The sequence below is a fragment of the Lissotriton vulgaris genome, chromosome 5 (assembly GCF_964263255.1).
Source record: "Lissotriton vulgaris chromosome 5, aLisVul1.2, whole genome shotgun sequence".
NCBI lineage: Eukaryota > Metazoa > Chordata > Amphibia > Caudata > Salamandridae > Lissotriton > Lissotriton vulgaris.
The window spans coordinates 1141555383-1141568110 of record NC_141693.1 but is presented as its reverse complement, the minus strand read 5'-3'; the positions used below and the strand labels follow the sequence as shown (position 1 = coordinate 1141568110).

General features: G+C 41.9%; 1 protein-coding gene across 1 annotated transcript in view; it reads right to left on the bottom strand.

Moving 5' to 3' along the window:
• The window catches only part of FHIP2A (FHF complex subunit HOOK interacting protein 2A), a 340036-nt gene extending 334637 nt beyond the window's left edge, over positions 1-5399 (bottom strand). The window contains exon 1 of the mRNA XM_086922896.1: positions 5011-5399. Coding sequence (XP_086779022.1) covers positions 5011-5055 — 45 coding nt within the window. The 5' untranslated portion in view covers positions 5056-5399. The remainder of the gene's footprint in view (positions 1-5010) is intronic.
• Positions 5400-12728: the final 7329 nt, after the last annotated feature.

Sequence of the window (12728 nt, the reverse complement as noted above, 5' to 3'; positions counted from 1 at the left end):
AAGAAACATCCTTCCAGAAATCTAATTACTGCTTTAGTATCCACAACATGAACAATGTCCACTTCCAACCATCTAGAAAAAAGATCAACTAAAACTAAAATATACTTCAAAGAACCATCCTGCCAACAAACAGGTCCAAGAATGTCTAATGCAACACATTCCCAAGGTAAATTAGGACACCCTAAAGACGACAAAGGAGGATTCAAAGTCTTCTGAGTCTTGTCTGCCTGCTCACAACTGAAACATTCACGAACTTTTCTCTCTATATCGATGTCAATTTTAGGCCACCAATACAAAATTTTAATGTTTCTTTTGGTACGAGCTATACCAGGGTGTCCTTCATGGCCAATATCGATAATCTTGTTCCTGATGCCAGATGGGGGAACAATTCTTCCTGCTCTGCAGACAAAATCGCTTTCAACACTTAACTCGTCTCTGACCTCCCAAAATGGCCTTAAATTAGGATCGGCCTTAGATTCATTAGACCATCCACTAACAATTCTCTCCTTGACCTCATGCAAAACTGCGTCATCTTGGTACTCCTTCTGCCAGACTTGTTTAGAAAGACCAGGAACATCATCAAAAACACCAGCCACACAGTAATCCTTCCATGGATCATTGTCTAATTCTCTGAGCGGTAAAGAAAACCGGCTCAAAAAATCAGCTATGACATTTTTGGTACCAGGCACATACTTCACATCGTATACATAATCCTGTAATCTCATTGACAATCTAGCAATCCTGGCAGAAGCTCTGGAAAGACCATCAGTGGTTAGTAGTTTTGTTAAAGGTTTGTGATCAGACCTTAGTAAAAATTTCTTCCCCCATACATATTTTCTGTAATGCTCCATGGCCCACACACATGCCAATGCCTCTCGCTCTATTACCGAATACTTTACTTCGGAAGGTGACAATGAACGAGAAGCAAAAGCTATAATTACTTCATTTCCTGAACTAGTTACTTGTGTGAGAACACCACCAATGCCAGTAGCACTTGCATCCGTGGTTATAATGGATTCGGCATGAGGATCAAAACCTTGTAGTGATGGTGCCTGTGCAATGTCTCTCTTTATGTTTTCAAACGCTTGTTGGCAAACATCAGTCCATTCAAACACAACCTTGTTTTTCATCAAAAGACGCATATCGTACGTCTTCTGGGAAAAATTATTTACAAACTTCGCATAGAATTCTGCTAAACCCAAAAAGGATCGCAGATCGTCCTTGGATTTGGGTGCAGAAGCTTCAAGAATGGCCTCAACTAATTCTGTCTTGGGTCTGATACCGAAAGTGCCAATCTCATGTCCCAAGTATGTAAGGGACTCTTCTGAGAACTTACATTTGGTTCCTTCAGCCACCAGACCATTGCTTCTAAGTATTTCTAGGACTTCTCTAAGGATAGAGTCATGATGCGTTTTATCTCTCCCCATAATTAAAATATCGTCCTGGAAAAATACGACCTCAGGGATATGGCTGAAGAGATTAGACATCAAACGCTGAAATACTGCAGCGGCTGACGCTAGGCCAAAAGGCATTCGCTTAAACCTATAACAGCCAAAAGGTGTGCAGAAGGATGTCAAATGCCTACTGTTCTTGTCTAGGACCACCTGATGATATGCAGCTGATAAGTCCAGCGTAGAAAACCATTTTGCGTTTCGTGTCAAGGAGAGCATTTCATCAATCCTTGGTAAGGGAAATTGGTCCACCAAAATGTTATTGTTGAGGTATCTTAAATCTACACAGAGACGGGCCTTGCCATTGGACTTGCGAGCTACGACCAAGGGCGAAACCCACTCAGCTGCTTCAACGGGCTCAATCACTTCATTGTCTAACATTTTGTCCAATTCCCCTTTAACTTCATCACGTATTATAAAAGGTATATTTCTAGCTTTATGCACTTTCGGGATTGCACCTTCTTTTAAATGGATACAATGAGTAAAACCTTTGAGTTTTCCCATATGACCCGAAAATACCTCAGGAAACTCCTTAAGTACCCACTTCTTTGTATCTTCAGACTCACATGAAATCAAGACTTGTTCTTTGCTATTGGGGTTAAGAATGATATCTAGGGATTTCTGGTCCTTCCAGCCTAAAACGGATGGACCAACTCTAGCCACATACAACTTTCCGATTGCTTTCCTTTCTTTAAAACGGAAAATTAGTGTTCTAAAACCTAAAAAATCAATATCATTCCCAGTATAGCTTTCAGCGGAAACATCATTGGTTTCTAACCAAGGGCCTATTTTGTCCACAAACTGATCCCTCCAAACATCTTGTGAAACAATTGTGTAAGGAGATCCGGAATCTGCAGCCACCTGGATGACATTACCTCCTACTGATATTAAACACAACGGTTTAGATGAGGAAGAACCTGTAATGTTTACTACCACATCTTTTCTTTTTATCAGATTAACATGTGAATCATTCTCTGAGGAAGATGAATTGTTATCACTATCTTCTTGAACACAAGCTATTTTGCTTTTGGGTTTTTGTTTAGATTTGCGATTACAAACCCTTGAAAAGTGTCCAATTAAACCACACTCTAAACACTTAGCCGCTTTGGTTGGACATCTCTCATACGTGGCGGAATGCGCATAACTACCACACCTGTAACATACTACATTGCTAAAGGTTTTCTGTTCCTTGTTTTCATACTTTTTTTTGTCAAAACGATTCGGTTTTTTCCTTTCGAATTTTTTCTGACTGGTATAAAAATTATTTTTCTCCACAATCTTACCAACCACTTCTTCCTTTTTATCTTGTGACAAAGTAACTTTAGCACACCTTTCTGATAGTTCAGCTTTTTTCACTAAAGCAATAATATCTTTCAAGCAATTATCACCCTCCACCCATAATTTCTCTTGCAATGTTCTATTTTTAGAGTACATAACAATCTGATCTCTAATCAGATCGTCATGCAACTGCGCAAATTTGCATTTTGCAGCTAACTTTTTCAAACTAGAAACATACTCTTCAATGGACTCATGTTTTTGCTGCTTCCTATGGAAAAAAGAATGTCTGGTGACAGCAATACATACTACAGGAGAAAAATGGTCATCAAGATCTACAATGGCTGCTTTAAACACATCCAAATCTCCATCTGCATTTTGATGTTTGTGCATTTCATTAAAAATACGAAGTCCTTCAGGACCTAAAGAGTACAATAACATTCTTTTTTTCCTTTCAGGAGTAAAGACCCCATTGACGTCTTCTAAGTTCGCTATATAGTTCAAAAAGTACTCCTTCCAGTCTAACCATGACACGACTGGTTCTCCTGGAATTGATAAAAATTCTTTAGGAGAATTAATTTGTAGGTAAGGTAGATGGGTGTCTCTGTTTAAGTTGGTATCTCCTGTTGGATTGGACCTCGAAGGTGTAGCTTCAACAGACATGTTGAAAAAAAAATAATGTCACAGAATACTGCAAATATTTGTAGGTTGCATGAAAAATAATGTGGTCTTTTATTGATTTTGAAAGAGAACGAAAAGAATGGACTTCAAGTATAAGCTTCACGCTGCATGCACTTTACAGATAAAAACAGGAAAAATAAGCTTCTTGAAACACAAATGCGCAATCAAATTGTTGAGGAAAGCGCTTGAAAGATCAATTGAAATAAAGTCATAAATACCCACACGAAGATCGGAGAAAATGTTCCTCGTTTCAGTGGTCGCGTTGCCCTAGCAACCACAAGATGGCGGTGGAGAGCGTGATGACGCTTGTGACGTGGAGGAAAGCACGTAGATGCGCGCTGATGCACTGAGTGTGTGCGCGTGTAGAGCTCAATTGTTCACGGAGACGCTGCTGCGTGCGTGAGAGCGAGGAGCTGTGAAGCCGGTAAGCGTTAATCCTTTTGAAAAAATGCAAAACGCTAATAAACCGAATCACACGCTAAAGCCAGTAAAAGTAGCACACATTTCCCAAAAACGATGAGGTTTTCACCAAAACACACCGTGGTTCTTCTCCCTCGCGTCTTTTAGGTCTTTTAGGTGCTTTCCCCTTCAGAACAGTTAGAAGTAGAAGTACACGCGAGAGGTTCACTGACGGGAAACGCTGGAGCCACAACGTTGTGATAATCCCCACACGAAAAAAGAGTCAAAAGGAACATAAAAAAAATATAAATGTTCCCTTGAGTTACTCACGATTGTAGTTGAGTAGCAAAACGAAGGTGAACGTTAAAAGAGAAGAAATCGCTGTGGAGGTTGAAATCACAAGTTGTGCCCATCTCGTTGCCAATTCTGTAGTGACATCTTCACAAAGGGGACGAACTCCTTGGAATGGTATTCAGGTATTTATTCGAGATGAACTTCAGGAGAAGCAAAGTGCATGCAGTAACACAAACAGGAACAGCATAAATGAGATCATAGCATTCCTATTCAGTACAGAGCAATGCAGTAGATTCCATTACACATAATAATTCTAACAGCTCTTAAAGTAACATGCAATCACCACATTAACTGACTACGCTGCTTATGACAAGCTAATCATTTCCCTTAACTACTGTGTTTCACGAGCTGCAAGAAATCGCTTGTGTACGCTGTGTCAGAGGCTTCAGAGTGTCCTGTAACCTCTCTCCACCCTTATGTCAGGAGTTCAGACAGTTCATTTCTTCACCTGTGCCATAAGCTGCACGATTCACATGGCTTGGCCTCTTCTCCCTGCATTCAAAGGCTGTAGAAAACTTGCACATGTCCGCTCTTCAGCCAAGCAATGCAGTTCATTAACTCACCTAGAAATTGTCCACTTCTTCACAATACCCATGTCATTTCATACTAGGCCTCATCCTAGACTTCACCTACCAGGCTTCCCCTTCTTATCGTCCTTCCACTGGGGTTTACTCAGTGGCGCCTCCAGGCCATGCACCTGGCGTACCTTCATGGAGATATCGGATATCTCTAGACAATGGTCTTCTCAATGACCCCATTCCTCCCTCCTTAGCAACTCCACGTCTAGGCCTAACATCCCCGGATTCGCGTGGACCGGTAACAAGCCCTCCCCTTCTGCCCGGTTGCTTACCGCCTCCACGGCGTGCTGCAGTATGGATGTGATCTTGGAGAACATCCTGGAGCGCTGCAGCCGCTGCCGGGAGTTCCTGCTCAGCTCTTCCAGCCGCCGGCGGCGCTCCAGGGTCAAGCCGGGCCGGGGGCTATCTTTGCTGAACGGCCTGTGGGGTTCCCGGACACCGTGGCACTGACAGGAGCGGCAGCGCACCGAGCCGGTGCTACCACCGGCGACCGCTCGGCAGCGCCCGAATCACAAACCACCAGCTGACAACTACTGGGAATGACGTCACCATGTGGGCGTCCCCATGCTTGCAGATTGCACGGGTAAGGAAGAAGGACAGTCAAAACAAAACAGAGGGTCCGCCACGTCTGCATCTGGTTGTGCTCCTCTCATTGTATTGTAAGAGTAAGATTCCCGTTCCAAAATGGAAAGCATGCGTGCGTCTATTCATGACGCACCTACGCCGTACAATGCGACGTGTTCCATAGTTCAAGATGTCTTCTGTGGTTGCGTCTTGTAATTTCTTTTCTGAAGCGCAACAACATTTCACCCCCCATTCAAAGATGGCCGCTTTCAAAATGTGACTGTTATAGCGAAATGAAAAACACACAATTTTTAACAACATGGGAGCATATTTCGATCTCCCACATAGTCCGTGATTTAATTCTGAAAATTATCTAGCTTACCTTCGTTTTAAAACGCTCCTTTTTGTTTTATAGGCACTTTTTTTTACCTTCGGCGACCATTTTGGAATGGGAGCCATACTTTTCCAATGAATATGGCTATTTGCTCATCAGGACAAAATAGAACATATGCATGCATGCTAACACTCTTTTCATTATGTATATATATGTATGAATAGAGAAGACCCATCTCATAGCCGCCACACGTGTGTGTGTGTGTGTGTGTGTGTGTGTGTGTGTGTGTGTATATTTTCTCCAATCCTGTCGATCTGCTCTAGAAAACAGGCGCTGACTCCGTGGGGTCTTAAAAAAAAAGTTTATTTTCCTTTAGTGCTCAGATTGACGCGTTTCGACGGATACAACCGTCTTGCTCACAACAAAGAATAACATTACGTGAGTGCTTTTAAACATGTCAAGTGCTCATTGGATCATGTGATGGTTCACCTGTAGTCATGACAACCAGTTTGCCGAGTTCACTGGAAAGTTACAGCGTTACATTTTACTTAGCCAAAACTGTTGTGTTTTTGCTGCTTACTCATTGTTTCTGCTGCACATTTTTACATCAACTCTGAATAAAAGACAATTATATAGCATTGTGGATTACCACCGCATAATTAATTATATCATTGCTAACATTTGCATTTGCACAATTCTCACCCGTTTGCACTTTTGTTCAGTTCATGTACATTTGTGATTTTTGGAAAACGTAATCGGTTTATACAAATATTACTGCATTACATTTAATGTTTCATTATGGATTAAGGTTTGATTATATAGGGTCTAGTGCCCGTTTGGTCATCTTAATAACAGTATTACTATGGGAACCTATATGTAATGAGGTTCTCATGAATAAAGCCCAAGTGGGCAATTCATTATCCAATTGCAGTGTTAAACCTAACTAAGTCAGTGTATCCTTTGTACATTGTCTTGCTCTATCTCTCTGCTTGATCGCAATGATAAATCAACTTGACTTTTGAAACCACCAATAAATATTGTGAACATGTTTTTGGATTTCTTATGATACATGACATGTATCTAATAAGTTACATTTATTTTTACAATTCTCTTGCGGAGGAAGGGTTGGGGAACACTCAGAAGTTTCTTTGAAAACAATTAACTTTTTATAATTATAAGTGTACACTTAGCGCTTCGTCTGCATTTAAACCTTGTGGGGCCTTACTGTCCAGGAGAATAATGTATCTCGATTCTAGTCTTCGGAGGGCTAGTTGTCTATTTCCCCCTCTGATGTTTTTCTTCACATGGTCAATGACAAAGTACTTGATATTTTCTGCTTTGCCCTCATGTTTGGAATTAATGTGCCTTCCCACTGGATATGCTGGGTCATTGTTTTTTATGGCCCTGAGATGCTGTAGCACTCTTACGTGGGCAGGATGTATTGTGCTTCCCACGTATCTTTTTTTGCAGCTACATTGCAAAACATAGACTGCAAAGTCTGTCTTGCACGTGTAGTTTGCACGTATCTCTAGTGGTTTTTTCCTATATGGAACATCAACTGTGGTAACGTTTGTTCCATATTGGCATGCTTTGCATTTCATACACTTATAAAAGACATTCTTAGTTTTTAACCATGGTGATTCTTTTTTCTTTAACACTGGGGCATTCTCTACCAGTTCTTCCTTCATACTTTTGGATTTCCTAAAAGTCAGTTGCGGTGTTTTGTTGCAACTTTTCCCTATCACTGGGTCATTGCGGACTATGGGCCAATGTCTATAGATTATCTTTCTCAGTTGTTTATGATAGGCATTGTACCCTGTGATAAGGCGTGGAGTCCCTGTATTTTGTTCTGACTTGGGAAGTTCAATTTTAGGGGAGAACAATAAGTCTTTCCTCTCCCTAAGTTCACATTTTTGTTCCGCTGTTTTTAATGTATGTTCAGGATAGCCTCTAAGTCGTAATCTGCTGAACAGACTTGCCTTAGAGTTTCTGTAGCCTGTGGTTGTGCTGCAGTTCCTTTTCATTCTAAGGCATTCTGCATAGGGGATGCTTTCAATTAAGTTTGGGGGATGGAAACTGGAGGCATGCAGGATGGTATTTCCTGCGGTGGGTTTACGATAGGTATTAGATTGAATTCTGCCTTCTACCACTGATAATTCTAGATCTAAGAAATGTATCTTATTTTTACTAGTTTCGCAGGTGAACTTCAAGTTTAAGCTGTTTTGGTTAAGTTGTTCAGCAAACTCTCTTGCACTTTCCTCACTTCCCTTCCAGATTGCAAAAATGTCATCGATGTAACGACTGTAATGTGTTACATTCTGTGTCATTTCTTCAGTGTGTTTTACCTTGAGTACTTGCTCCTCCCACCAGCCCATATGCAAATTAGCATAGCTGGGGGCGAAGCAAGTACCCATGGCAGTCCCCTGTGTCTGTCTGTACAGCAGTTTATTGAAGGTAAAGGTGTTGTTCTCCAAACACCACTCCGTCATTTGGAGCAACATCTGTGTATGTTGGTACAGGTCAATGCTTCTACTTCCCAAGTAATGCTTGATAGCATTTAAACCATCTCGGTGTCTTATGCTTGTATAGAGGCTTTGTACATCCAAAGTCAGAAAACCAAAGTCTTATTCCCATTTTATATCATAGATTTTTCTCAGAAAATCTCCACTGTCTCTTGTATAGGATGGTAGAGTTTTTACATAGGGTTGTAGAAAGGAGTCCACAAATCGACTTGTATTTTCAAATAAGCCACCTATGGTTTTTGTGCACCTTAGGAATTAGGTATAGGTTTGGGATAACTGGGTAGTTGTTTTTCAGAAAATCAAATTCATTTTTTGAAATAGTTCCAGCACCTTTCCAGTCATATAGGCTCCTATGGTACCTCTCTTGAATGTTAAAGATGTTGGTCTCACTAATCCTTTGATAACATTCTCTGTCGGATAGTTGTAATAGAGCTTCTGTATTATACATATCCAGAGGCCAAAGGACTACGTTCCCTCCTTTATCGGACCAGCGTACGACTACATCGCTTCTTTCCTTGATTTTAGTCATAACCTTTTCATATGCTGATCTTTCATTTGCATGTGTCTTGAAGAAATCATTGCTGCTTGTCCACGACAAGGATTTCAGATCACGTATGACTTTGTCTGAAAAGATGTCAATACAGTCTTTGGGCATGATGGGGCAGAACGTAGATCTCTGTTTGAATTGCGTTCTTAATGTGCCTGCAATATAAACTCCAGCATATTCTGCTACTTCTTGGGTGTTCATCATGTCACTAGTTTCATCAGTGTCTAGATCCACCATTTCCCTGATAAAAGTCTTATCATCAATTTGCCAGCTTGTGTCTCCTGTTGGTTCTTTTTCACTGTTATTTATCTCTTTACAATTAAAGAAATGTTTTTTCAATTTCAGTCTTCGTGTGAACTGATGCAAGTCTATCCGAGTTTGAGTGTAGTTAAAATTGGTATGTTTACAGAAGGATAATTCTAATGATAAAGTCTCTTCTTCTTTGCTTGTTAAGGCCATGTTGGTTAGATTTATGACTGTGTTTTTGTCTTTCTCCTCTGCTTGTGTGGCTGTTAACGTTTGTAGTTTCTTCTGTAGTTCTGGTTCTTTGTATTGTCTTTTTGCTGTCTTGCATTTTCCCCATCTCCTGTTTTTTCGTTTCCTGCTTTTTGTGATGATGTTTTGTCTTTGTTGGAGTTCTGTCGACCCCGCCGTGGTCTTAGGGTTCTCAGTCTCTCCTCTCGTAAAAAAACAAATTCATCTGCGGGGGTGGGTACTGTTTCATCTTCGGCCATCGCTCCCGATGTGCCCGGTTCTGATTCCGCTCCAGAACTTACTTCGGACTCTTCAGGTGTTCTGTTATCTTCTACATTTGAAGTTTGTTGCTTTCTTTGTCTGATGCCGTCATACTTCTTCGCAAACGTGTAAATGCGTCCTTTCATATAATCTGCGCGGTCCCTTTGGAACTTCTCAGCTTTTCTTTCTTTTATCGTTTGCTCATATTTGCTCACACGTGTTTTAATCTCAGTCATCTGTTTAGATATGTAATCTTGATCTTCTTGTTTTCAAGCTCATGTGCAACATTGGCTAATTGCGCCAAAAGTTTTTCTCTGTCCGTTGTGGCATATTTTACTAATATTTCCAACATATTTTTTGATGATTGTGCGTTGTTATTGGCCCATTCCTCTAACATCTTTGGGTCAGGGTTATCATATGTTGGTGCAAGAAGAATTTTTAGGCCTCTTGGTACTCTGTTTACTTCTAAGTACCTTCGCAATGAAGTACACTCCTACCACTTTGAGATTTCTTGTTTTCGAATTTTTCATACTCTCTCAGTAGTGTTTTAGTATCGGATTCCTTGGTTGTTGCTTTATTCTTTCCACTACCCATTGCAGTGTTTGTGTCTTTGTCAATATCCTCAAAGATATCACGCGCCGCTTCTATGCGCTCCCGTTCCCATTCCTCCGCCATCTTGCACTTTTATGTTAGGAATATTAGGTCGTTTCTGACACCCACTGTCCCTTGGGTCTTGCGTGCAAGTTCCTCTATGGACTACCTCTCCCAGATGCCACCTGGTCGGATACGCAATGCGCTAGCTCCCAGCACTCGCAGGCTTACCTGGATTCTCAGATGCCCTCCGGCACACAAAGGATCCCGCTCGCCGTGTTCGTGCCGAGTGCCCTCGCGGTCTCTATCCGATGCGTTCTGGCTTGGGGGGCACTTCTCTTTCCTCTTTCCGAAGATTTTCCAAAGTCTGTCTGCCCGACTGAGAAATGCTCCAAACCGAGGTGGGTCAGCGTGCGGGATTCCGGCACGTCCCGTAATATTTTCTCCAATCCTGTCGATCTGCTCTAGAAAACAGGCGCTGACTCCGTGGGGTCTTGTTCAGAAACAAGTTTATTTTCCTTTAGTGCTCAGATTGACGCGTTTTGACGGATACAACCGTCTTGCTCACAACAAAGAATAACATTACGTGAGTGCTTTTAAACATGTCAAGTGCTCATTGGATCATGTGATGGTTCACCTGTAGTCATGACAACCAGTTTGCCGAGTTCACTGGAAAGTTACAGCGTTACATTTTACTTAGCCAAAACTGTTGTGTTTTTGCTGCTTACTCATTGTTTCTGCTGCACATTTTTACATCAACTCTGAATAAAAGACAATTAGATAGCATTGTCGATTACCAGCACACAATTAATTATATCATTGCTAACATTTGCATTTGCACAATTCTCACCCGTTTGCACTTTTGTTCAGTTCATGTACATTTGTGATTTTTGGAAAACGTAATGGGTTTATATAAATATTACTGCATTACATTTAATGTTTCATTATGGATTAAGGTTTGATATATATATATCCATATCCATACTAATATAATAAAGAGAGAGCCCAAACCTTTGAGGCGGGTAATCTCAGGAACCACAGCACCAATCACAACACCCAATACAGCGTTGGAAAGGGCAGTTGCAGCAGAAGGACATAGGCTATGCAGACGCCCACCATATACATTTAAAAGGTAAAAGAACCGTGCCAACAAGGTAGTCCCTAGTGGGCGTGTCTGCGTTGTGCTGGGGGCGTGACAAACGCTGGGGGCGTGTGGTACGTTCCGCCCTTCATGCCATGTCTCATATTGTGTGCTAATCCACCCTGCTCCCTTTAAATACCCCTGCACCCCATAATCATAACCCACCCTTACTCCTTAACATACCCCAACACCCTTAAACACTAACCCATCTTAACCCTATAAATATACCCTGTACCCCAAAACCCAAACCTATCCTTAAACCCTAAAAATACCCCTGTACCCCCAAACCCAAACCTAGCCCTGAACCCTATAAATACCCCTGTATCTCAAAACCCAAACCTACCCCTGAACCCTCGAAATACCCCTGTACCCCAAAACCCAAACCTAGCCATGAACCCTAAAAATACCACTGTAATGTAATGTAATGTAATGTATAGGCATTTATATAGCGCACTACTTACCCGTAGGGTCCCAAGGCGCTTCGACCGCTGCGAAACCCTTCCTGGCTTCCCTGAGAGATGGTCCCTTAATGGGTATCTCCAGGGTGAGACCAGGCATCCCCGGTGGTCTGGTGGGGCCGTTAGTGAAGATGAGGCAAGCTAATGCCCAGAGTTGCCAAGTGTGATCGCTGATCAGAGTGGGCACCGAGGTGAGAGAATTATCGAGTCCGCTGACCCTGGTCCAGAAACCTGCCGCGCCGGGAATCGAACCCTGGTCCCAGGCCGTCCTCTGCTCTCGGGTCTGCCGCCTCTAACCAGTGAGCCACACTACTTGTACCCCAAAACCCAAACCTATCCCTAACCCTAAAACTACCCCTGCACCCCATAACCCAAAACTATATCTGAACCCTTAAAATACCCAAACACCCCAAAACATATACCTCAGTACCCCAAAACATATACCCCTATACCCATACTTACCTTATCCAAACATAAAAAAACCATGCTTTTACCATTCATGCATTTACAACGAATTTCGTTGTAAATGCATGCATGGTAAAAGCATATAAAATGTAATGCCATGCGTCATAATGGCATTGTGGAGTCATGGTACTTTCGTAATGAAAGTATGCGGAGTGATGGTATGCTGAAAGAAAGTTGCTGAATAATGGGTGTTTACCCTCCCCGGTAAGTACATTGGTGGCATGGAGGCCCACATCTCCAGCAACATACTCATATTTTTTCACCACCCATTTCAAAAATGCACAGGTCTCTCTCATTGATGGCCAGCACCGACATACACTTTTAGACACACCTCCCGCCACAAGTTCTAGAATTGCAAACTTTAGCGCTGGGGAGCTACGTTCGAATCTCTGCATCAGCTCAACATCCTGTGATTCCAGGCAAATCGCTTTGTCTCCCCGTGCCTACCACAAATGAATGTGTTCTTCTGTAATGTAAATTGTGCTCATGCCATGTTGTCGAGTTGCTCTATACAATATTGCAAGGAAAAATAAATTAGGGAATCTTGAGTTAACACACTACTGAACGCGCACTCTTAAGTGCATCAGCAGTGCACTGTGAATCTGAGCGTTTCACAGGCCTGTCACAGATAAG